This window comes from Lipomyces oligophaga (genome assembly GCF_038497815.1).
Source record: "Lipomyces oligophaga strain CBS 7107 unplaced genomic scaffold V1516scaffold_6, whole genome shotgun sequence".
Lineage (NCBI taxonomy): Eukaryota > Fungi > Ascomycota > Lipomycetes > Lipomycetales > Lipomycetaceae > Lipomyces > [Lipomyces] oligophaga.
Genome location: NW_027117790.1, coordinates 860,546 through 885,295, shown reverse-complemented (window position 1 = coordinate 885,295; position 24,750 = coordinate 860,546). Strand labels below are relative to the sequence as shown.

The 24,750-nt window shown below is 45.7% G+C and overlaps 6 protein-coding genes across 6 annotated transcripts; 3 read left to right on the top strand and 3 right to left on the bottom strand.

Moving 5' to 3' along the window:
- The first annotated feature begins 596 nt into the window (after positions 1–596).
- V1516DRAFT_678915 (Tim44p) lies at positions 597–2,455 on the top strand. The gene is made up of 3 exons (XM_066922821.1): positions 597–1,147; positions 1,213–1,550; positions 1,621–2,455. The coding sequence occupies exons 1-3, from the start codon at positions 785–787 to the stop codon at positions 2,285–2,287; spliced, it is 1,368 nt and encodes a 455-aa protein (XP_066776321.1). The 5' UTR covers positions 597–784; the 3' UTR covers positions 2,288–2,455.
- Positions 2,442–3,708, bottom strand: V1516DRAFT_626784 (CwfJ C-terminus 1-domain-containing protein-like protein; the record flags this gene model as incomplete). The annotated part of the gene is made up of 2 exons (XM_066919761.1): positions 2,442–2,957; positions 3,010–3,708. The coding sequence occupies 2 exons, from the start codon at positions 3,706–3,708 to the stop codon at positions 2,442–2,444; spliced, it is 1,215 nt and encodes a 404-aa protein (XP_066776320.1).
- A 685-nt stretch (positions 3,709–4,393) lies between these two features.
- V1516DRAFT_484629 (uncharacterized protein) lies at positions 4,394–5,167 on the top strand. The gene is made up of 2 exons (XM_066919091.1): positions 4,394–4,564; positions 4,614–5,167. Exons 1-2 carry the CDS (start codon positions 4,532–4,534, stop codon positions 5,067–5,069), a joined length of 489 nt encoding a protein of 162 aa, XP_066776319.1. The 5' UTR covers positions 4,394–4,531; the 3' UTR covers positions 5,070–5,167.
- Positions 5,063–6,230, bottom strand: V1516DRAFT_678908 (PLC-like phosphodiesterase). The gene has a single exon (XM_066922820.1). The coding sequence runs from the start codon at positions 6,000–6,002 to the stop codon at positions 5,238–5,240; it is 765 nt and encodes a 254-aa protein (XP_066776318.1). The 5' UTR covers positions 6,003–6,230; the 3' UTR covers positions 5,063–5,237.
- A 4,861-nt stretch (positions 6,231–11,091) lies between these two features.
- On the top strand, positions 11,092–12,777 carry V1516DRAFT_665597 (uncharacterized protein; the record flags this gene model as incomplete). The annotated part of the gene is made up of 2 exons (XM_066920686.1): positions 11,092–11,120; positions 11,178–12,777. 2 exons carry the CDS (start codon positions 11,092–11,094, stop codon positions 12,775–12,777), a joined length of 1,629 nt encoding a protein of 542 aa, XP_066776317.1.
- A 6,040-nt stretch (positions 12,778–18,817) lies between these two features.
- V1516DRAFT_626971 (uncharacterized protein) lies at positions 18,818–20,979 on the bottom strand (the record flags this gene model as incomplete). The annotated part of the gene is made up of 5 exons (XM_066919772.1): positions 18,818–18,951; positions 19,521–19,738; positions 20,029–20,344; positions 20,577–20,630; positions 20,841–20,979. The coding sequence occupies 5 exons, from the start codon at positions 20,977–20,979 to the stop codon at positions 18,818–18,820; spliced, it is 861 nt and encodes a 286-aa protein (XP_066776316.1).
- Positions 20,980–24,750: the final 3,771 nt, after the last annotated feature.

The window sequence follows — 24,750 nt, the reverse complement described above, 5'->3', positions numbered from 1 at the left end:
TTCACTTCTTATTTAGACTTCTGTAATCTTTATCCTAATAAGCTCTCGTCTCAGTCGGGATTTCCAGTCTTCGCAAATCTTTGATTCAACCTAACGGGATAATATTGCTACATACGACGGGACATCATATATCAATCAAAATTGAAAGCGAATGTTTCATTCGCTCAACGCCAACCAGTCGCTCCCTATTTGTCTCTCATATTCACCGGATTCATGGATCCGATTTACTTTATGAAATCCAAATCAACAATCATACATACAATTCCCAATATTCGTCAATGTATCACGTGATATCACGTGATAAAATTCACACATTTTCCGTTGATCTCTATGCCTTGATTATGAATGCCAGTAATAGCCAACTAAATATATAAAATCTTGAAAAGTTTATATACTATTGAATTAAAATATTGTCAATCTTGTCTGCGTCTCGTAAGGCTCAAAAACTGTCATGCAAAACCAACCCGATGTAAATTAGTACAAACATATCTAGTTTACAAGCATAGTAAGTAGTTACCCGGTTTGTAAACTCATCGAGGAACCGGGCCGAATACTTCAGACAAAATTTGAATCAAAGGAAAAAAAAATTAAGTAGTTAAGAATGAGCAGATGACCGAGAAAGGTTGACTTTGTTTGTCTAGACCAGGGAATTCTTAGGTATTACATTGAGCTTAATTCTGAGCCTAATTTGTTGTCGGAGGCGATTTGATTGGATTAATATTTTTGTCGGGTCACTGGAAAGTTTGGGTCGTCCTTAAACTGAACGAACTTTGAACCAGTCATCATGATTCGGCAAGAGATTGTCCGAGAAATAATTACAGCTATGCGAGCAAGTAGGCTCTCTTGCCGCTCTGCAGAAAATGTGTCTGCCAGTTTGAACAGTTTGAAAGCCTTCAGAACAGATTCAGCTTCTATCAGACAAGCTTCTGTGTTCACTAGATCATTCCATTCTTCGAAACCGACGTTTGAAGGCGAACAAAGACCGCCCGGGAAATCACCTCTTCAAGTGTTTGTGGATACATTCAGGCAGGAATGGAATAAGTCGCAAGAGCTGCAAGAAAACATCAAGACCCTTCAAGATGGTACCAAGCAGGTCGCCGATAGCGAAGCTTACAAGAAAGCAAAAGAAGCTTATGATCGTGCAAAAGTATGTTTGTATAAAACTTTTTAATCAAGGTTAGATTAGAATAGTTTTTATTGACTAGCATTTAGAGTGGAACTTCTGCCACCGCGAAGACTTTGAAAAAAGCTGGCGAAGCAGTAGGTTCCGCAGCATCTACTGCTTGGGAATCACCTGTAGTGAAGGCCACGCGAGACGTTGTTCATGACGCGGCGGAAGGAATTGATAAAGCCACTGCTCCGATTCGCGAGACACAGGTCTATAAAGAGGTGAAAGAAGCCATTGATGACGGCCGCAGTCGACGATACGGAGGTTTTGAGGAGCGAGAGACTCGACGAAAGCATAGACTGGAACGAGAGGCCAAACGACGGCAAGAGGCAATTGAAAAGGGTATATATACTACGAACCAGCCAATTGTTGAAAATACAGAGTAAGCAAACTTTATTTTAATATATCTTTTGGGGCCTTTCATGTGAGACTGTACTGATCCGATATTTCAGAGTAACAGGTATTGAGTTACATAAGGACGCCAAGCCAGAAGGTGAGAGCGAGACAGCTTCCGGATTTTCAAAATCGTTTGGTAGATTCAAAGAAATGTACAATGAATCGGAAAACGGAATCATTTCTAGTGTGCGTAGCGTTACGAATTTTATCGGGAAAGCATTCCAAGAGTCGGAAACTGCGCAGGTAGTTCGAATGATTCGAGAAATTGATCCGTCGTTTACGATCGAAGATTTTCTAACTGAATTACGAGAATATATTTTACCTGAGATCATTGATGCCTATGTTACATCTGATGAAGAAACCCTCCGGGTTTGGTTGTCAGATGCTCCGTTTAGCATTTTCCGAGAGCAGATCAAGCAAGTTCGTGTTGCTGGTCTTTATAGCGCGAGCCGAGTCGTTGATATTCGAGGCGCAGATATTAGTCGAGTGCGACTACTACCTCCTGACGATATTCCTGTACTTATTGTCACTTGTCGCGTACAGGAGATACACTTGTTTAAGAACCTCAAAACAAACGAGGTCGCTGCTGGCTCGGAGGATAGAGTACAGATGTGTGCTTATGTGGTTGTATTTACAAGAGTTTCGGCAGATATTAACGATCCTGAAACAAAAGGGTGGAAAATCATTGAGATGGCTCGAGTTCGCAGCCAAGACTGGACGTAAATAACGCGAATGGGATATCATGGGTGCATGCAGTGCCTTTTTCTCGTGTCGAAGCCGTATTTTATTTATCTTTTATGTTCTTACTAATTTTCCCTGAGCATATGCTCCCTTTTGTACATATTTGTCTATCTTTTAAGACCTATGCCAGAGTGAATCATGGATCTAGTAACTGTTTAGTCCAGTCGTACTTGTCCCACATTGCCTTAAAACCTTTTGCTCTGGGATCTTCTCCCCGTTGCCATTTCGATTGTCGTTTAATCTGGTCCGGCTCAAGTTCAAGCATGCCCCCGATAACTTCTCTCGCAAACAAATCTCCCTTTGGCCAGCGACTAGAATCTTCAATGACATGTCCATAGCCACCATCCAAGTTAAACCAGACATGGAAATATGGTAATTCTTTCACCAAGCTTTGTCGAAAGGCGCGCTTTCCTAGTCCATCAGATTTCGCGCGAGCAAGCGTATCTATGATTTTCTTGTGCTGGCTCCATTCTTCATCGGCTGATAAGATAGCTTGACGGAAATATGCTGGCGCTGTTTCCGCTAGCTCGTAAGGAACCGGAACGGCTTCGATAGACGCATGTCTTCGCATGTGCATGTTCGAAGCATTTTCATAGAACAAAACTCCGCGCTTTTGGGAATGATACATCCTAGCTAGACACTTCATAAAATTCTGCAAATTTATTAGTTAGTTGTATTTAATACCAGCTATTGATTATACGAACTCTGATTTCATCCCACTCGTCATCGTCGCATTCAAGAGTGCATCGACGGTGAGCAATAGGAACAATTGTAGCAGCGCCTGGACTTAATTGAGGCATTGTAGGTAATGTCAGATAAACGCGAGTGCCCGTAGCAATAACAGGAGCAATTGGCGGAGCTTCTTCGGTCATGCATAAGGGGCATGAATCCAATATACTGTTCATTTTGTGAACTTTGTCGATGGCCAAAGATTTCAAGTCGATCTTATTCTTTTGGATCCTTTGCGCAAGCTTCTCCGCGTTATCGTCGATGTAGTCCAGATCCGCCTTGAACATTTTATCTCTAGCAATTCGGTCTGCAAATTGTCGCCCTTCGGAAGAACTAAAACCTCGGGTTCGCTTTTCTTCGGCAACCATATCGTCGATTGTCATATCTGATTCGGATTTTTCCGGGGCGGTTAGTATACCTCTGGTGTCCATTAATGAAAGCACTTCCACGTTGACTTGTTTATCTGTAGATGACGTAGCGGTAGCTAATGCTTCATTATATTCCTCTTCGAGACGCGGGTAGTCAGGCGATTTTTTCAACTTGGCTTTCATGAGAGCAGCCTTCATCCGGTTCAATTCTGTCTCTGTGATTCTCGCTTTGATCGGAACTGTTTTTCGTGGTCGTATCTCAGGAGATGCTGATCTATTCTCGGGATTATTTGAAAATTCGTCCATTGTCGTCGACTTACGGACAAAATATGCGTCTCCTGGTTGTCTCGGTTGTCGAGTAAACACGTTCGACTTCGACTCGCTCTTGCTGCTCGGATCACCAGCAAAAGAGCTAAAATCAAATTCGTCATTATTCTCGGCGTTCATCCATTGATCTCTAGATTCATTTGATTTGGACTTGTTCGGTGTCTGATTGTCATTTGCTTCAATTACCCATTCGCCTTCATCATCTTCGTCACTAACGTCACCAACGTCACCATCGTCGCCACTCTTCGAGCCTTCAGTGTTTTCGTCATCTTCAAACTTGCGCTTCTTGTTCACGATCCTTACTTCATCTTCTGAATATTCATCAACTTCTTTCCGAGTACGATGGCCGCGATGGCTGGTATCTTCCTTTATACTACTTTGGCTTGACCGACGAGATTTGTGTCCGCTAAGTGGCCTATGTCGTTCACTGTCATGGTGACCTCTATGGTGGTAGTGATGATTATGATAATGACCAGTGGATCGATATGACGACTTCTGGCTGTGTTCTGATGAATTTTCTGGCATTCCTGGTAGATTTCCTACCTATGGTCTAATCTGATCTGAGATCCTGCAGCTTGTGACAGAATTGGATTGCACTTAACTTTGGGAGAAACTGTTGCTCGTTAGGAATTTCTAGACCCACCTAAAACCGGTACTCGTCGAAATTTCCCAGATCAGCTGTCTCCACCTTTTCTTCTAATTCTGTTAGCAGAATATTTCTGCAAGTTAGCTAAATTTACATATAGAGCTTAATCAATTTTGGATAGATTTGGAGAAGCTTTTTTTGGGGGTATAGGTCACTATGTCAAAATACTGGTGTAAGCCCTGTAAATCAGTGCGTTGTTACTCTATATACAATGTTTTTTTTATCTTAACAGTCCTAGTTCGTGCTGGATACGAAGCTCGGGAAATCGCAGCATGAAATTTCTTCAAAACATAAATCATCTATCGATCGAACACTCAAGGACCTGCATCGGCAAAAAGTACAGCAAGAACGGAACGACCGAGATGCGAAACGAATATTAAATCAAATCGAGAAGACTATCGGATCTAGTTCCAGCCTTAACGCCAACAACAACGCGCACAGTACCAATCGCAACAAACTTATCCCTCAGGAAATGAAATCAGATGCTAAAGTCCGAAATCTAGTAGCTTCTGGCCGAAATGCACCCGCAGAACTTGTTCGTCCATTGGGGAATAGCGGGAAAATCTCCAAGAAAAGCAAAAAACCTACTGTCCTGGGTGCGTTACCAGATGGTCCACCATTCTCGGATATGAAAGGAAATGCCTCGGCAGCAAGAGGCATAAGCGGTAAATCATTTCATTTGACGAAACGATAATTAAATTCAGCGGTTTGTTAATATGCGATTACTGACGAGTTTGTATTAGTGACTGGATTTTGTTTGGCGTTCATTAAAGGGTACAATTTTAATAGTTATATAAATAATATATATAATGCAAAGCATTGTCAATAGCTATGATATGCGCGAAGAAATTACTAAAATTAGTTAACTTTGGAATTGACTATTCCGCTCTATGATAAGCTTGACCAGATTCCAGCGGTCCAGTTCTGGGAAATCAAGAATAACGATGCCACACTTGCCACTTGCACCAGGAAACACATCCGCAACAGGTGTCCGGGTATGCTTTGCAACTCTTCGAGGCCAGCATGCTAAGTACCACAGATTCGACCCAGTAGTGAAGTTCAGATAAAGGGTATTTTCATTCACATCTGCAGCTGCTCGATTAACATGCTGAATAATGTATTCAATCTTCAGCGGGATGTCCGCTCGCGACTGCAACTCAGAGTAATCCTGAACAGCAAGCATAGGAACTTCAAGCAAACTTACGGAGGTTTCTCCCGTTGTATTGTACGTCCAGCTAGCAGGAATCCCGAGACGCGGGATATCCTCTGAATCGCAGGAAAACCGGCGAAAAAGAACAATCTTGCCACGAATTTCTCCCAATGTGGGAATCCGCGGTTCTAGAAACCATTGATCACGATGCAAAGTTTCAAAGTAAGTAGGGCATGACGACGAGAGAAGGATATTTGCCAAGTCAGTGGCCTCATATGAAAACGGACCCTCATGCTTCATAGAAAGAACAATAGATTCGGTGGGATGAGCTGTCAAAAATTCAAAAATATCCTGCAGAACAGCTGATAATTTGACAGGTGCAGTAAGGGATGCAGGGAAGTCCCCGTGGACTATTTCAAGGTCGGACTCAAGAGTAAAACAGGTGTTGATCAAAGGCTTGGAGAGCCGCAAGTCCATGAAGCGGATACCATGTGTAAGTTGACTGTTAATAGATGTACCTTGACAGCGCACGGTAGGGACTGCAAGGAGGTAAAAAATGATGTTAGTAAGCAAGGAAGTAAAATATCGCAAAATTATTGTTGTCGTTTCTTTTGCTGGAAGTAATCAAGAAAGGTAGACCAGAGACACACGAGGATATAAACCATACGGGAAAATAACTTTCCAGTTATATAAATGAATGAAGGGGGTCGCAAAGACCACGAAGGGGACCTGCTTGGAGAGGCAAGGTACACAAAAGAAGTAGACCGGAATCGGGAGGTTCCTGTGCAGCAGAACAATAAAATGAAACGGACACGAGCGAGGCAGAAAAACAAAAAAGGAAAGCAAGATAGCAGGTCTAATCAATACGTACAAGATATGTGGCAGGTGGCAGAATTATGAGTGCCAGGACACGAGATAGCAGTAAGCAGAGTAGAGTCAGGGAAGGATCCCATCCACCGCTCGAGATCTAAAGTGGCTGCACTTTCAAGACTGCCATCAAGAGGATCAACAGAGCCTGTAGAGTCAGGAAGAGCAGCCATAAGAAGAAAGTGCAGATGAAATAGAGTAGGATCTAGTTTCCCAAATGGTATTGGACAGCGTGAGCAGACAGATGACCCGCTACGGTAGAAGGGCCAATGGTGGAACTGGGATAAATGCAAGGTGGGACAAATGATCTGATCTTTGGTTGACGGGTAATGTAGTTTGAGCAAGGCAAAGGAACTTGCGCGGGCGCAGAGCAAAAGCTGAACTAATATCTGGCTATACAGTAAGGCGTGAATTTGAAAGGTTTTACAATAACGATACTGTCCAAGACCAAAAAAGAAAAAGACTAACAAAAAAAACTTTCAGTTTTAAAGGGACCGGCAGAGAGCGACAGCAGATGGCGAACAGGTGCTCAAAACCCAAATAGGGTATGACGAGGAATATTGACCACGATGGACAGGGCTTAAAACAGAATTGAAATTTGGTCAGCGCACTGATTTGGTTTAAGACCAAGAGGCGGATAGTTTAAAAGCGTAGCTGTTACTGGAATTTGAACTGAAATGGAGTCTGTCGAAAGAAATACAGAGAAGTTCTGGATCACTGGTTCGTTTGAACAAACGTGCGGGCTTACCGTTTACTGGTTTCTGTTGCTGTTTACTGTTTGCTGTTTCCCGGTTAGTGCACTGCTGGTAGTATGATATTTGTTGGTATCTACAGCTGTCGGTGCAATTTATCGTCCCGTAGTTGCTACTTAGCTCTCCAGCTGAAACCGGATAACTTCGTTGTACTAGTAACATGAGAGCCCCACGCACAACGACCCACATGCTGAGCGCAAATAAAACATTTGAAATATGGAATATCTCGATCCGCCAGTCGATCGAGAGAACGTTGGTACGGTGATACGGCAACAGGCGATATGATCTCCTTTCGGCTACGATGGATGGTATGAGCAACGTGTAAATAACGAAATAAAAACAATACTGCTATCGTCGCGGTGGGCAATCACAGATCCAAAGTGGACCGCTCCTGAGAAGTGAAGGCTGTTCGACCGGAGAAAAAAATCGGCAACGCGTGGCAAAGCTGCTCCGTCACGGGGAAATCCGCGCCTCCTGTTTACAAACAAACATACGCGACACTGTTGATATTCATACGAACATACTCCGATGTTAGACCTCCGGCAAGCGCAACTAGGGGTCTAGGAAAGTGATCTTCTTCTGCAGGTGACCGAAAAGAGTGGGGTTGACTCCTAGGTATCTGGTAATGCAACGAGCGTAGGATGGTGTTTGACTAGCCAAACATACCATAACCTGTGGAGCGTGTAGCAGAGGACATGATCCGATACAGTTTAATGGGCGTGCAGAACCTGGACGTGCTCTCTTGGCCTATAGCTTGGGAAAGCCAAATCCGGGAATCCAGACTACTCAAATGTCGTGTAAAATTACTAGATCTATGCTGAAGACAATACGAATTTGCAGTCTTTGTCTGTTAGTCGTCCAGACACGAGAGCTCCTAGCACCTCTCCCAGTCATAGGAAGATGTAGTGCCGAGAGGCGTCGTCCTCACGTGCCGGAAGCAGAGCGAGCGCCATTCAGACCGAATTCTCGATTTCGGCAGAAGGGGACTTCTCCTTGGATTCTCGGAGCACGCGGAGAATCAAGACCTTACGCGAGCGCCCAGCAAGAGATCTTGGACGTGACATTTGGAACCATCGGCAGACTTAGCTGAGAGAGGAAAGGTGGCGGCAAAAATTTTCCCACACCGGTCTACCGTCAAATGAATCACCGTCATCGCCATCACGGCTGCGGAAAGTGGCCAGTTTCCGGGACAAGAATGATGGCCGGGGATGCAGGCCGACTCGCCGTTAGTAAAACCCGGAGAGGAAGGATAGTCCTCGAAGCGCGCACGAGTGGGGAAAATGCCTAGTAAAAGAGCGAGAGGAAGCGCGCGAAAGACAGGGATAGAGAGGGACAGAAATGGAGTGTGAATGGGCTTTGTTACTGCACGGTTAATGATGATGCATTGCATCTATATTGGGCTCGATATTGCACAGACTTTGGTCCCACGAATCTGGTAGAGATTTGGTCGGAACGGTCTGATCAGATGACCTTGTAAAATTTTTACGTTCCAGGCCACACCCCAACTATGAGACAGACAAGTTAGCATCTGGTTTCTCTGGATTTCGCTAAGAGACAGCTTATGCGAAGAAGACTTTTAAGGCTCAACGTCGGAAGTCAATATTCCAGAACTGACAACTGAGATTCTAGCGAAGTGAGCAAGGCTGTCTTCCGCGCTCGCACGATAGACCCAGTAGCTTTCAGGACGGCGGAGACACATGGTAATAGAAGAAGCAAACAGCGAACAGACCCCAGGATTTGATGGCAACCGGTAGGAGCAGGTCATGCCTAGCAAAAGAGAGTCCGCCATACATTTATTTTACCGGCCAGTGCTGTAGCAGCAAACTGCTTATTGTAGAAGTTAGAGCCCAGTAAGCTCGTGTTGGCCAATATCGCGGATACCGTGACTCTGGCCGCTGCTGGAACAGCCCCCAGTTCTGTTACTACTACGACTTTGGTCTTGCCATATCTTACGTACGAAGCAGATCAGCCCGACCGGTAGAGGTGGTCGCGATCTGCATCATTCCCATGCCGACCTGGTATTAGTCTGCCGTAGTGAACCGGTCTGGAAAAGAGTGTCCAAGATTGCAATCGTGCGAACGCTCACCACCGCAAGAACAGCAGCAGCCACTTGAAGTGCGAGCCCAATCCGAGTGTGAAGACGGGAACTGCGCACCTCGCTCTGAAATGCGAGAAAAGCCAGCAGAGCTTGGTAGAGCTTTCAGCGCTCTGGATGCCGCGAACTGACACCTCGTATAGCACACTGCTTCAAGCATGGCCGAAGCCGGCCATACACAAGCACCAGACACTGACAATGAATGACCAGAGAAAGCAGGAGCGAGCCCCCTTCTCGCCCCTTCGTTCGCTTAAGAAGCCGCGCCCACGTCCGAGGCACGTGTCGCACCTGTGTATCGGTATGCCCTCTCTTAGCTGGCTTGACAAGTAACAACACTCTGGACGGTGATAGTTGTGGAGCTGCTAGCGCGTCTAATACGTCTACTATTACGGATGCTACCTGCTACAGCTGCGGCGCTCAGAGGGCGAGCCTATCCGCAATCCCAGATGCGAAGTTATTTTCTCCTTGCCTACCATGTTGGTACGCACACTTTCCAAATGCGGAAGGAGCGGACATTGTCACCTTATTGCAGAGCTGTCTCCCGATATCCTCGTTTGTGCTGTCTCTCCAAACCACAACTTTCAGATCAGATTTTTGCCCTCGATTTCAAATGTAATATCCTCTTGGCCTACACTTGTCATATATTACCGTCCTGGTGCCCGCAAGACGTCGACAGTAGGCAATTTATATTGCTACCTCATCAAATAAATGAAGTAGCCTGCTCCCGCAATATATAGCACTAGTCCCGTGGTTTGAGCTAGGCTAGCACGTTTCGGGTTTAGCTCTAACGCTTTTGCCATCCCAGACCAGCTCTATCGAAAGAAAAAGTACTGTCGGCACGGGCTCCATCTGCGCTCGGTAGAGCTCTAATCCAGAATAGGCCTGCTCGTCCAGTAGACCGCCGCCCAAGAACAAACCTGACGGCTCGAGGTACTGCGGAAGGTACCTCGTAGGTCTTTGGCTGACTACCAATCGCGCTACCATAAAGCTACCAGGCTACTGACCGCCAAACCTAAACTCTACTTTAAGTGCTCATCAAAAACAAACCGCCACTTCCGACCATACTTCCCAATCCAAACTACTTCACAAGTCATCAGGCATCATCATCAATCACCTACCTCTACCTTGCTACTCCTGTCTTGTTGTCTTCAGCCTGATCGACTGACCTCAGCCGATTAATCCTCCTTCCCGCCGTAGTAAGCAAGAAATAACACCGTTTTTTCTAGATGGCCTTTGCTGTAGAAACCAATACTTGTACTGGCTTTGTTGGCCGTCTCCAATCTTGACTAGATTCCTAAAAATAATGGCCCGTCTCGCGTCGTACCTGCCCTTTGACAACTGTTGGATACATACCCACTTGTCTACTTCCAACTGCCACCACCGCTACCTCTGCGACAGATACCGCTACTATTGATACGACTGCTACAATGCTGGTCCCTTCGTCGTCTCCTCTCTCACTGGCTCTGTGTTCGTTCTTCCTTCCTCGGCCTCTTTTCCTTCTCTCCTCCCACTCATCTTAAGTAGGTATTGCCCCTCCTGTCTTCTGACTGCGTCTCCTCCTTGCCCCCCCTCCCTACCACAAAAAAAACCCTCTTATAGTCCTGAGGTTTCCCTCGTCTTCGCTTTTATATTTTACCTGCTCTGTCTCGGATACTGTTCCTGCTCTCTCTCTCGGTCTCCTAGATCACGATACTCATCAGTCCCGCATACTCGGCCAACTCCACGGCGGTACACTCAGCAGACCCTCCTCTGCTCGTGTTCCATTCGTCACACCTCCACACACGCCAACAGAGTGTGTCGCATTCGCCTGTCTCGCTTTCGACTATATGGAGCATAGTTGATTATATACACCATGGATCTCAAGGCTATCATATCACCAACGTATGTCTCTTCTATTACCGTTTTGCATCCTTCCCTGCTAACGAGAATCACGGATAGATCTCAGGAAGGCTCGGTCCCGCAACTGAAATCCACGCGCTCTGGCTCGACTGATCTCACTTCATCGCCCTACACTGCTGCCCATGCCACCTCACCTCGCTCCCTTGCCGTTCCTGAACCAACCCAAGAACTTCGACGGACTGCTGGTCAGTCGTCCTCTGCTCAATTTGTCACCCCCCTCAAACTTGATCCTGACTACGCCGACTATGTTGCTGCCACCTCTACCCGTCCACATTCTGCTGGCTCTTCTGTGTCGACCGAATCTTCGAGATCGGACACGTCTGAGCACGCTGAAGGTGCTGATCAGGAGGGCGACGCGATGCTAGTTGACGCTACGTCTGAATCAAATGGTTCGCGTCCATCTGGATCTTCTCGCCGAGTTGCGCACATTCTATCAGAGCAGCGTCGACGCGAGAGTATCAATGGCGGGTTCCTGGTGCTCAAGTCGAGCATTCCCCATTGCCGAGGAAGCCAGGATTCCAAAGCAGTTATTCTCAGGAAGGCAGTTCAATACATCACCTCCCTGGAAGGTGAAGTTGAACGACTCCATGCTCAGGCAGCCAGAAATTCCCATCATCCTTCCCAACATATCCACCGCCCATCAATTCATCAGCCTCCACACGTTCCAAACCAGCATCAGCCCCCTCCTATGTCAGGTCCTCCTCCTCCACCGCCTGGAAGCCATTTTGTCCATTCGGCTGGCACTGTTCCACATACCAACGGCGGGCCTCCCGCCTCTGCGCAGGCACCGCCGTCAGATCATGCAAACTGGATGGCGATTCCTCAACATCCCATGGTAGTCCAGCAACATCAACACCTACAGCCGCAGCAATTATCTCCGTCACAGCATCCAGCTCTGTCTCCGCATGGACAGACCTCACCTGCAATCACACTGCGGGACTCCCGACCGCCTCTGACACAGTCGCTATCGTCGCCTGGTACATCGAGGTCACCCGTTCAACATCCTGGGCACCCTAGCAGTGAGTCTGTCGGGCAAAAGCAGCTTGGCATGCTAACAGTCGGCGGTAATAATCCTAATAATACTACGACAGCGACGGCTATGGTAACCAACAGCAACAACAGTGTCGCGCCGGTCGCTAATATGGCCATGTATCACGCTGGGATCGGAGGTCTAGCAGCAGGGGCGACTCCAGCTACGGCCATGATTGCGCCCTCACGACCAGGCATACCATTACCCGTGACATTGCCAATGCATGGAACTGGACCTACTTCATCAGCAGGTTTGAGCGGTGGTAGTGGTAATAATGGAACGGGAGGAGGCAATCTGATGGCACCGCCGGAGGCAAGCCATCTTTCGGGGCCGTTGCAGCATCCTCATCCCTCGCTTATTGGCTTACGACACGCGTCGTATCCAAACGGAGTACACCAGCCAACGATGATGGCATCTGGAATAACGTCGTCTCCAAATTCTTTATCTTCAGGTACTGCTAATATTCCTGGATTTGTGTATGGCACATCACCGCAAATTATGGGCGTGGGAGCAGGCCCCATGGGAGGACAGACGGCGTACATTTCTCCCTACACGGTTGGCGTTCGACCACGTCTATCGACCGAGTGGGAGATCCCAGGAGCGGTTTGAGCCAGCCAAGGTTGGACTTATTTTTGCTTTTTGCACATAAACTTTTCTCTTCATATATTGGTAATGATTGATTTCTCACGTTTGAAAGTATTGGAAGCTACTAGTAATTAAGGCGTCTGGTGTTTATACTTACTGCAGTTTGTTTTATATTATATATATTTATTTATATGGGCGGTTTAGTTTTTGTACTTATGATATAACCTATTTGTGTGCTTATTTTTGACTGACAACGATAATGATGGTAATGATGGTAAGAAGCATAGATAATAATAATATAAGAATAATAAAAAATATGAAGATCATGGTAATTAGGAAAGTGTTGGTTTGATGTGCGCGATTAGCGTGGAGTAGTAAAAGAGTGGTTGGTTGTTCTGCTGCTGTTGGGAACCGTAATAATCCAGTGTCTCACGCTTGGTCTGCTGCAAACACGAACGATTCATTTCGAAACAGCAGTCAGTTCCAGATTAATTAATATAGAATATAATGGAAATTTATCCGAGTACTATAACAAATTATATTACACAATCAAGTTATAACGAGTTATATATTTCCTCAACAAGACAAGGACGGGCGAGAGTGCGCGTGAGCTTCATCTGCAGGGCATGGTTTTCGGTTGTGGCGTCTGTGCGCAAAAACTCTAAAGCGAGTGCGTCTTGTCATGAAATTTGTCTTGACAGGTCTTGTGTGAGTTTATTTATTTTTTTGCTTCTGACTAGAGGTGGGAACATTACGGCGTGCGCACGTCGGATGGCAGGGTATGTTTGCGGCAAGGCGGATTAGAGGCGGTAGCCCAAAAGTCGGCGCAGAGACAGACGGTGCTCGCACGAGGACTGGGAAACGGAACCTGGATTGCATCAGCGGACGAGTCATGCGTATTAGCGTGTGTGCCCTCTGTGTGGAAGATGAGGGACAGGCAACAGAGCGAGAATTGGAGAGAGTAATGAGCTTGAATCACTTCGGCAGAGCACCCAACGACAAGTTGAAAAAAATAAATAACTAAAAGTCGTTTCCCGTCTGATTTGGCACGAGCTGGACACCAGAGAGAGATAAATCTGATCCTGAATGTGATCGCCGCCGCCGCCGCCGCCGCCCGCAGTTGCTGGGGGTGGGTCTTGGGATGGGAACGGGGCCGGCAGCAGGGCGGCCTCCATGGGGGGGCCGTGGACACAGTCTGGCCGCCTGTTCTAGATAGTAGGACCTGCGCAGAACCGTAGAGTGCATATATATTGTAGGAGGGAATTTCTGAGTGCGAAGGAATACGAAAGAAGAAAGAAAAGTGTGATGAGCTAAGGCGATGGCTGGGCTTGTCAAACTTCTTGACAAGCACAGCAGGTGGTAAGCAAAGATGGGAGGAGGTGACGATGATGATGCAGACCTGCATAAATCGAGATGTACATAGTCGCGGCATTAGTAGCGGAATATACGTTGGCAGCAATGAATGAGATTGTGGTGAACATGTGCGTGTGTGGATGGGATTGTGCCTGTGGCGGACTTGCATAAACCAGAGATTAGTTCCTGCTAGTGCTGCTCTAGTGCTTGCCGCTACACAGCGAATTACCGGTTATTGCTACTTCAGCACGACTTCTCAGAACATGAAACTCCGATCGCGACTCCAACTTGCGGCAGGAGAATGTGCGAATTGGGGAAACTGGATCAAGCAGGAACCGAAGCAGGGTGCAGACGCGAACCGAAACAAGCTGCGGACAATGTCCGAACGAGCAAGTCCAATTGAGCGTGCATGCGGTGTCTGCCTAGCAGTAGCAGTCTTCAGATACACCGGATAAGCGATGGCTATGCAGAAAGCACCATGATTGCTGTTGTTGCTATTATTGTTTGATATTATTACTATTATTATTATTAATAGCAGCAGCAGCAGCAGTAGCAGCAGGATCCAAGCATAAAGCAAGGAGCGGAAATGCGGTTGAATCGACGTACTACCTACCATCTCCGCAAGGAGCATCGAACCAGAGTGTGATGTTGATCGGTGCTCCACAGCACCGTAGTAAATCCGTCAGACGGCACCGCCGATCGATTGACCTCCGTTCGGACAGCATCTTATCAATCGCCACTGTTCGTCGGCCATACGACTACGACGGACACAATGCGGATTGCTCCGAAGCAGGACAGAAAATCGCCTGTAAAACACAAGAAGAAACCTGCGTAGATTAATCTCGAGTACGCACGTAGACAAGGACGTCGCGTAGTAACCACTGTGTGCCCTTTGGGTAGTTAAGCCAGACAGGACTCGGTTCGTACATGACTCTCTACGCGACAAAGTCCACCACTACAATTACGTCCACGATCGCTACTGCAATCTCGACTTTTTAAGTTGTTGCTATAGTTTTGCAGTCTATCTTACGTACCTTCTACTGCAGTCGTGTTCATATGCGGAATCGTTTGCTCAATGTTTCAGTGATCTTAGCGGAAACAAGTACTGAACAGCGGACTAGACCTCGGATTGAACAGAGCTGCCCCGAAAACAGGGGGCTTGTGCAGGGCAGGGCAAAGCCATTCAGTGGATACTGCTGGTCATACCGCACAGTACTGCATCAGCCGATGCTAGCATGTCTCTAACCTGCTCGGCGAGTACGGCCGGCCCTGGGTGCTGGTTCTTGTGCAAAGCACGGCAACGAGACGGTAGCAGGCAATCCAACAACAAGCAAGCCAGCTACAAGTTCCATGGGCTTGCTTTCAGGAAAACAAAAGAAACTTCCTGAACGTACGGCAGCAAGGTATTGCATGTTTCCACGACCTGTTCTACAGAGCCTGATCAGACAGACAGACAGAGGGTGTGAACAGGGAATGTGATATAGAGCAGCTGTCAAACAAAAATACTCGCCGCAATACCGCAGAGGATACTTTTGCAGTACAGAACGCTGTCAATGCTAGTCTCTCTGCAGGACAGATCCTACGCGTATTCGCGCATGTCCACAGACAGTGCCAATCAGACAGACAGACAGATAGACAATAATATTCAGTCCCCAGCCTCTGTAGCTGAAAGATCAAAGACCTAGACAGTCCTTTCCCCACCTTGTAGTCAATCCCCAAACCAGACCGTGACTGTAAATGGCATTTTGGGATGTTCGACCTGCTGCTAGCGTGTCTCTGCGATCGCGAAACGCAGTCAAAACTTAGTTTAATTATGAATATCTTTGCGCAGGCTCCCACGCGAACCGCTGGAGCTGGCTTGTTTCGAAGTCCTTTCGTCTAGATTCGGGATCGCGCACACACACAGCCCTGCTCCTGTGCGCACAAGAACCACGTGCTGGCATTGTCTCTCTAGTCACCGGATATCTTTCATTTCTTTTATTATTTTGCAGGTGCTGCATTCTCTTCTGTTTACTTCTTTTACTTCTCGTGCCCCTTGCTTGACAAATTCCTGTTGAACCGATAACGAAAACTCTGGTAGCGACTTGTCTGGTCGCTCTCTCATGACCTCATTGTACATCTGCTAATTCCCAAAGCTGCAGCTGCTGTAGCAGCTGCTGCTTGCCATGCGCCTGCCATTCTGCTCTGTCTGGAAATTTGAACAGGTTGCACTTGTACATGTGCCCATCGCTGCACGACATGTTGGGGACGAACATAAATTTAACAGCCAGACAAGAACCGTACTCTCAATATTTCTCCATGGTTAAATTAATTCCATATCAGACCACAACCCCATTTCTGCTGTATTCTGTTCTGTTGCGATCTGTATAGCATTTCTTTGCTGCGATCACTTCCTCATTCAGTCTGCAGGTATGAACTGCTTTTGTACGTCGGGACATAATGTTTCCTAGTGCAGTCATCCATTATTTCCCATGAACTTGTCTACGCTTACTCGTTCGCGGTTACTATACAGGTCTAGCAATTTGGCCAAACCAAAATAATTCCGATAATAGCTAAACGACCGCAGAAACTCCCGTCGGCTTGAAATATCTCTCGTTATTTTGCTCGCATTGTCTCTTTTTGGCCTGGTCCGCTACCTCGAGACCTGGTCTGCTTGCCCTGCTTGTTGTGCTTGCTCTGCTAAATGAATTAGGAGTAATGTCTTACTCCTACTTAATTCATATCTACATATATTTTCATATATAGACAATCTCGGACAACCATGAATATGCATGTGCATAATTACTCGCCGGAGAATCATCTGGGTTAATAACTGCGCTGTCTCGGACCGGGAAATATAAACCCTCCAAGTTAGTCTGAATTCTCATTCCGTGTACCTTAGACTCTTTTCACTAAATGCCGCCCTAGTTTTCAACCTCGAGACAGTCATCACTCCGAAGATCGTCGGCCACTCCGGCCAGCCAAACTTCACTTACAAAGCAAAAAGTCCAACGAAATTCTGCGTTCATTCGTATTCAATTATTTTTATCTAACTTCACTAATCCTCTTCTCGTCTTGTTTACCAGCTCCATGGTAAAGCAAACGGCATAGTCTAAACACGTGTCTCGATACTTTATCCCACTCTATGCACACTCTGTGCTGCTTGAGGGTGGGTCTCCAAAGCTCCCACTAACTGGACTTATGCAGACTATCGCTCAATTAAGCAACGCACCGAAATCCCGCTCATTCAGTATAGAGTCTTTGCTCCACAATATACTGGTAGACTTCCTTCGTGACTAGCTGATCTAGTGTAAAACCTTCTTTGCTCTAAAATTCCGTTAGTAAACATAACTCAGACATCAAGCCAAAATCAAGTCAAGCTGATTTGATGCTCTGAGTTTAGCTTTGCTGCTCTGCTCTGCTCTGCTCTGCTCCGGTCCGGTCCACCTCGCTCTGCGGCCAACCAAGCCCATCTCCTCCCCCACCGACCAAAAATTCGCCTAGTCGGCTCCCAGCTGGCTCCCTGCTGTTTAACTTCAACAAACACATGCTCAAAAAACCGTTAATCCCAATACCCAAAAGAACGAAAAAGCCGTTCCTTGTCCCATCCCTACCCCGTTGACCTTCACCGACCACCCATCAGATAATCAAGACTATCCATCATCCTTACTGCTCATCCCAACTCCCACGTCTGTTAACAAATGGCAAACAACTACTCAAGCTTCTTTCCAGAAGAAATGGCCTGCCAATCGGTTCACTCGTATCCATTTACTCTCCTAGGACCTTCGTATCCGTTCCGCGCTACAGTTCTCTGCTATTCTCTGCTAGTCCGCAATCTGCTTAGCTCCACGCCTCCTGGGCAACTAGTCCTCCACAGAAGTAATGAATAGAGCCTATTTCGCCGGGCTTCTCCGCAGATTGTTAGCCAGTTTCCTGTACGCTAGTGAAATATACCGAAGACGGGACCACTACTTCTCTTCCCTATTGCTCCAGTGCCACTTTACAGGACGGGGTATTTCTCCTTCCAGTACCAATTTCTATACTTCCACTCGCACGATCCAATTAACGCCGTGCACTTCTCTTCTAGTGTCCGCCTCTGATTGTTCCACTCATTCGCTCAGCTTTCGCTTGACGTCGCACCATCACTAGCTATCACAGTACTAGACACTAGCCTCTTCGTGTTCTTTCACTCCAAAGCAATCTCGGTTTCCATCTTACTTTTCTGCCTCGGCCCACTTCCTCCGTGATTCAAAAAAAACAAACCCTTCGGATGAAATCTACTCGTAAGCTATTTTGACTCTCGGAAGGTAATTATATGCTCTAACTGACTCCTTTCTCACCTCCTGTAGCACAGATCCCCCAGCTTTCTGCACCAATGTACTAATCTGACCTTTCCTCGTTTTCATATAATCAAACGACAAGTACCGAGGCATGAACGGCGCTGACCGAACTTTTGACCGATGCCGTATTTGGATAACTAGTCGGGATTTCAGAATATTTCCAAACCAGGATCTGCCTCCGTTTGCACCGATTACGTAGAGAACATTCAAATGAGTTCCCTTTCTGAATTAGTCGGCTCCTTTCATCTAGAGCCAAAGACAGCTTCTGGTTTGCTGTCAAATATCAGGTGTTCTCTGACACTCGCGGCTGAATGTTTCACCCACAGAGAGAGCAGACCAGTTCATTTACAACAACTAGGAGAGTTCCAGAGCATCAGAGCAGCAAGTTCATATCACCAACCATCCCTGCTAGAAAAATGGAAAACATAAATTGAACTCACCTTTCCGTATTTTGCAGCATCTCGAGCCGATGTGGAGCTGACTAGTGATAAATCCAGACTGCAAGCTAGACTAGCCGAAGGCAACTCTTCCGGCTTCCAGGTACTTTCGTCGCGATCCGAGTTCCCGATATCGGCTTGTAGTTCCTGCACAAATTCGATATTAGCAAGTGTCAACATAATATCTAAATAATTCGCATAGATAGGGCTTAATCTTCCTGCACGAAGTCCTAATCATTAAACTTCTCGCAGCATGCTTCCATGACTTCATATCCTTCGTGTGGATATTTAGCAATGAATCTCGAACGCGCGGGCCATCGAAGTCGTCGCCACTGCTTGATAATAAGCCAATGTAACATGCACCCCCTTGTCCTGGAATAACTTCCAGTACTCATGTTTTGGAACAGTAGAGCTGGTCGCGCAGGTTTCGAGCAGATTCAGCCTTTTGACAATCTTAAACATTCGCCTCGATGGTAAGAACAACAAATCAACTATGCGAAGAACTTCTGTTTTCAGCACTATGCCAATATCTTGTTCCATGTGTTCCGAAGAACAATCCATCAAGCAGGCTATATGTGTACTCGACATTATAGGTGCAAAAGACATTAACGACAGGGGAGGATGGGGCTTACGTCTGCGAGAGAAAGGTCTTCTTGACTTCTGAAAATTTCAGTGTTGTCTTCGTATGGTCTCAAATCAATTTTGGAAGCCCATGCCCGAGGAATCTGGTCATTTTTACCATTACCGATGTCATCCACATAAGATTGCTGCTCCGAAGCAGTGCCATAACTAGGACTATCACGAATGTAGCACACGATAGAGCATTGGCTCATGAACTTGTCCAGCGCAGTACTCAGCGACTGTCCGGGATAATACCTATTCGTGTTCAAAAATTATTAGTTATTTGGTTCGCAAATTTAGACAGGGTTTTGCATTGAGGGCGTAGGCTAGCGCAATAAAAAAATTTCTACTCCAGCTAGGCGAACGCCAACTCGTTTGAGAGGCGAGGATGCTAGCAAAAGCCCATTTTAGCAGAAATTATTAATAAATTCTCCGGAGGCTTTGGGAGAGACACTTTCCTTGAAGTGCCGTATCATGGAAAGGACAAATTGCGCGGCGCAGAGAAGAGCCCTGTAAAAATCCGAAAGTAAAATAGATGAACTTACTTAGAGTCAAGCAAACGAATCAATGTATCGAAGCCTGTCAAATACTCCTGTTCTTGGACACCAGGAAAAGCATCCGCAACAGCCTCAGCTTTGTCAATGAAGCGAGCGAAGGGTGTGATCGCAATTGCTACTTTGATTTGAACTTGCTCAGACGGAGCTGACGCAGTAACAGAACGGCTAAACAGCTCCATCATTGCCAGCCTTTCCTCCAGAGCTGCTGGAGTTGATGGTTTGTCGGCATTTTTGGCGCCAAGCATCAAGAGTACCCATATCACTGTCTTACTCCGAGCAGACGTGGTTACCAGACCAATTGGTTCTCGCACTGACCGCGATGAAGAAGAAGGGAGGGTTACGGAGTCCACGCTACCGTGCGAAGGAACTGCCGAGGCTGTAAGATCTAACGAACATGTGGTGGCATCAGTAGAGGCTCGTGTTGGCTGGCATTAGTTGGATATTCCACTTACCATTAGTAGCGAGTGCAGCAGCTGGCGAAACGGCTTCCCGGGAGTGTCTCAACTGTCGTGGCCTGATCTTGCGATGGATTGCACTGCGTACTAGACCCAGATGAGCAACTGTAGGCGGATTGTAAGAAGAATCGAACACTGGATAAGATGGCTGGTGTTAGCTAGTCTAAAAGTGCCGCGCGCATAGGAAAAATTTGTCCGCAAATGCAGACCAACAGGATCAGCATATTTGCCAGCTTGGTCAAATTAATTTTGTTGTTGTTGGTACATTTGTTGGTCTTTTTTGGTAACACAACAACGCAGCAAGCTTCCTAAACAAGGCGGGAGCAAGGGGTCCTGATGGCTCACCTATTAGAGAGTCCACGCGGTCGTGCGGCGACAACAGGATGTCTGGCGATGACCTGTAAACAATTCTGATTCTCTGTCCTTCTGAAAAGAGCATTCGAAGCTCTTTTCGGTAGAAATTAGCTGCGGCCGCGAAAGACATACTACTGTGCCTTAGAATTAGTGGTAGCTGTAGCAAGTAATGCAACAAATAATAGTGCACTGGCAGCGAGTACAATCAATATAACTGTGCGAGTACCTAGAGAGATACCTAAGTACTACCAAAACAGACAGACAATAGACAAGCACAGGTCAAGAACTTGCCGATAGTTCTAAAAAAGTAACGTCCGGACAACTGGGTAATCAGCTTCTGCTTTTTGATCCAGCGGTCACGAAAGATCATACGATATCCAACAGCTTTCTGTTGCCCGTTAGGAAGTAGACTCGTTGAGCAGCAACTAACAGAGGCGAGAAAGAGAGAGATGTCCTGTCTAGCCGTTTAAGCGGTCCGTAAGTGTAAGAGTGCAAGGGCTGCTTCTGCCAGGACAACACCCAGATGTGAAGAAGTAAAAAAAAAAAAAAAAAAAAAAAAAGGTGGGCCAACGGCGGCGGACGATCGAATATGGATCTGCTTGAGTTACGTTCTCTGAAACGCAGAGCTTGTTACTTCTAAACCACCAGACCGCTCTGATTGTGATTATTGGATTATCAACAGTCCGATATTTTACTGGTGATCAGCAAATCGTTATACGAAATTTCAGCCATTTCAGCTGAAAAATAAAGGCAAGGCGGTCGTTGATATAAGCGTTTGCTAAAGCTACATCATTGCGTTGGGAATTGAACCCTTACAGTGTCTAGACTGACTCCCTCCCAGATGTACCGCTCCTATGTAGAAAGAACATAATTCGACAGCGCTTATTTTAATTTATGACTGTAGAAGCGAGACCTGCTTTTCAAAGTATTTTAATCATTAGGATGTGACGGCGCTAAAGCTTTCAAAATTGAATTGCCTCGGTACCGTTTTTCTGTGATGTTCAAACGATCATCGTATGACAAAGTTCTCTGAAGCTGTAACTGCTACCGTCCTTTCACAAGGACAAAGAACAATTTCCGCGCGTTTCCACGCGAAAAAGTCATAATTGCGCGGCTTCAGGTCTTATTATTTCACGACTTCTATTTTACTGTTTTTCTGGGTTCTCTCGCTAGCCGTTACGGCAGGTGTGCTGTGCCGTGCACTTAACGTCAAAATCGTCGCTCTGTCCAAAGAGCATTCCTCTGATCTTTCACGGAGAAATGTCCGTGCAACACTCCGTATCAAGGTACGGCCGCGATCTTTATTACAGAATCCGAAGATCGGTGTGTGTGTGCGCGAGAAGGGCATGAGGGTGAGGATTAGCGCGTAGATCATTCCCTGAATTTCAGCGTAGAATTTTGAAAAAGATGGGTGAAGCGAGTGTGGATGTGGATGAAATCAATCAATTGGTAAAATATCAAACATATCACATCAGATAGAAAATTGAATTTGAATTGCATAGTTTGTGTTTGTTGCATGTATATGATATTAACAAGTACTACATAATCCAATACCAAGACCGTGGAACTAGAAAAGGCTCTACGCAATAGAGAACCAACACTGCAGATGAAAACATTCCGAAGTAAAACCGATATATAAGTGAGATTAAACTCGAGATCGTGCTCTCGCTTTTCGAAACAAAATCCAACGGTAACAGCAAGAAGGCTCGTGGTTACATATACCGCCTACACTGGTAAAAAGTGGGCGAGTGGAGTCCCCTTACAACGTCCCGCTTCTCACGTTGGTGACAGCCTAACCGCAGAATCTTTCGTGCGGTGATGGCCGATCTTCATACTATGGTGCTGTCAACCAAGCTGACTGAACTAAAATCAAATGAGCTGTTAAGCATCATTAACAAAGGAAACATGATGGAAATTAGAAGCATTATTCGCAGTACTAAGAAAATGTTAGTTATATCTCCCAAACTATCAGAATGCTACATAATTATACTGTCAGGCACTTAAGACAAACCCTGCACGTGGAGCTACACGTTCAGCTTCACGTTCGCACGCTCATTTGGGAGTTCTGTATTTCTGTCCGTGTTCACGCGTACGGACAATTGTGAAAGTCAGAATTCATTGGTCACAGCAGATATTAATTTTAAGGATCGCCGTAAGCACATGACTTGAATTCGTGACAGTTATTTGAGGATTTTCGGCAGAGAGTCGCGGCTGCTGACATCAATAATTGAAGCGCAAGCGTTGTTGTCGCAGGTACCGTTGGATCTGGGTCTTCTGTCTGCATTCGTGCAAACGGCTGACCAATGTAGACCGGACGAAGCTGTGTACTAGTGGACTTGGTAAAATTCCGTTCTAGATCTCGGACTCTTCCTGAATAGGGTTCCAGACTATGGGGTTGAAGAATTATTTGGTTGAGCTTAACAGATGTCAGTTTCCCAAGTTAGGAATTTGAAAGTATTAGTAGCATATATTGCTTGAATTTAGCAAACCACTAGTAAAAAATATGAATTATTGCGTATTCCTTAACAGCTCATTGACAAATTTTGGAATGACAGAAAGCTTCTCTGTGAGAAAGCGTCAACGGTGAAGAGACGGCTTCTTCCGAGTAGCAGATCATATGACAATTCAGCTACGCGGATCTGTTAGTAGAGATATGGTCTCGGTGGATTGTGTGATATTGGGTTCCATTAGAATGAATGCGAAGAGGACATTGTTTACTTACTTAGCTGGTTCTGCTAAGAGTATAGTCAATGGTCTGATTTGCTGCTTCTTAGAAGTTGTCGGGCACATTTTAGTTCTAGAGTTGATTGATTGTGATTTAGAATATTCATTTTGATTCAGATGCGTATATACCTGACATCCTGAATTCATAACCACTAGAGAGAGTCAGAGTACTCAGACAGCAGATATTTCGCACTGGCATTGTATCGTTCCGTCACCGAAACATTGGTGTATCGTATCAACTACAGTTGAATGGCATGTGATATGATACGTACAAAAACTAGAATACTAACCGGAAGTATATTCCAGCTTTGGAATTCTCTAGACTCTAGCACGGGCGTTCGACTTGGGTGATGAGAACGACACGACCAGATATTTAGGGCGCTAAAAACTACCTTGTCTTGTCAGACAGTAAAGACGACGAAATTTCCTTGATGGCTTCATCAAAATATCTGATATACTCAAATTATATTATGTAATACGATTATTAATCCAGTTGAGAAAATACGTTGTAGTTTTGTTAACAGTATAAAATGGGATTATACAATGATCAGGCTGTTTTATAGCTAACGTAGTCAACACTCGAGCTCAGCATATCTGGTTTAAGGTCAAAAATAGCTATAGCATCTCTGCTTGTCCAAAATTGTCCTAATTCAGTCGCAGAACTAATATAGACCGAGATTACTCGTCAATGTTAAGTAAAAATTAGAACCGCAAGTTCAAACGGACATAAGGAAACGGCTGTGAAGTGGCAAGAACTAGAACTGCAACCGACACGGCACTATCATACCTATGAAGCCTGTGGCCAATGCTGAAGTTTTAGGGTAGATGGAATAATCCTTGACAATATGAAGAGAATTAACTGAATCCATTATCTCGATCGAAAGAGGTCTGGAAGGTTGCACTCAGACAGTTAGGCATCAACACATAATTTCGAAGAATTAATAGCTTATTATATATCTACAGAGCAATTACAGATCTTATTCTTATCAAGTACAAACCTAAAACATTCGAAGCAAAACTTGACAACTAATATAATCAAATGCATGCTATTGTCTATCTCAACTGTAATCAGGATTAAGCTGAATAGATATAATTAGCTCCATATGGATCCTATGGTTCATACGGTTCATATGTGTTTTAAGTAGTTCCTGAAACTTTCGTGCGGCTGTTACCCACA

Excerpts from the sequence above, each read along its gene's own strand:
- V1516DRAFT_678908 (XM_066922820.1), bottom strand. The coding sequence starts at position 6,002 with ATGGACTTGCGGCTCTCCAAGCCTTTGATCAACACCTGTTTTACTCTT.
- V1516DRAFT_484629 (XM_066919091.1), top strand. The coding sequence starts at position 4,532 with ATGTCAAAATACTGGTGTAAGCCCTGTAAATCA. Across the intron at positions 4,565-4,613 it reads GGTGTAAGCCCTGTAAATCA|TTCGTGCTGGATACGAAGCT; the intron begins GTGCGTTGTTAC and ends TAACAGTCCTAG.
- V1516DRAFT_678915 (XM_066922821.1), top strand. The coding sequence starts at position 785 with ATGATTCGGCAAGAGATTGTCCGAGAAATAATTACAGCTATGCGAGCA. Across the intron at positions 1,148-1,212 it reads AAGCTTATGATCGTGCAAAA|AGTGGAACTTCTGCCACCGC; the intron begins GTATGTTTGTAT and ends ACTAGCATTTAG. Across the intron at positions 1,551-1,620 it reads CCAATTGTTGAAAATACAGA|AGTAACAGGTATTGAGTTAC; the intron begins GTAAGCAAACTT and ends CCGATATTTCAG.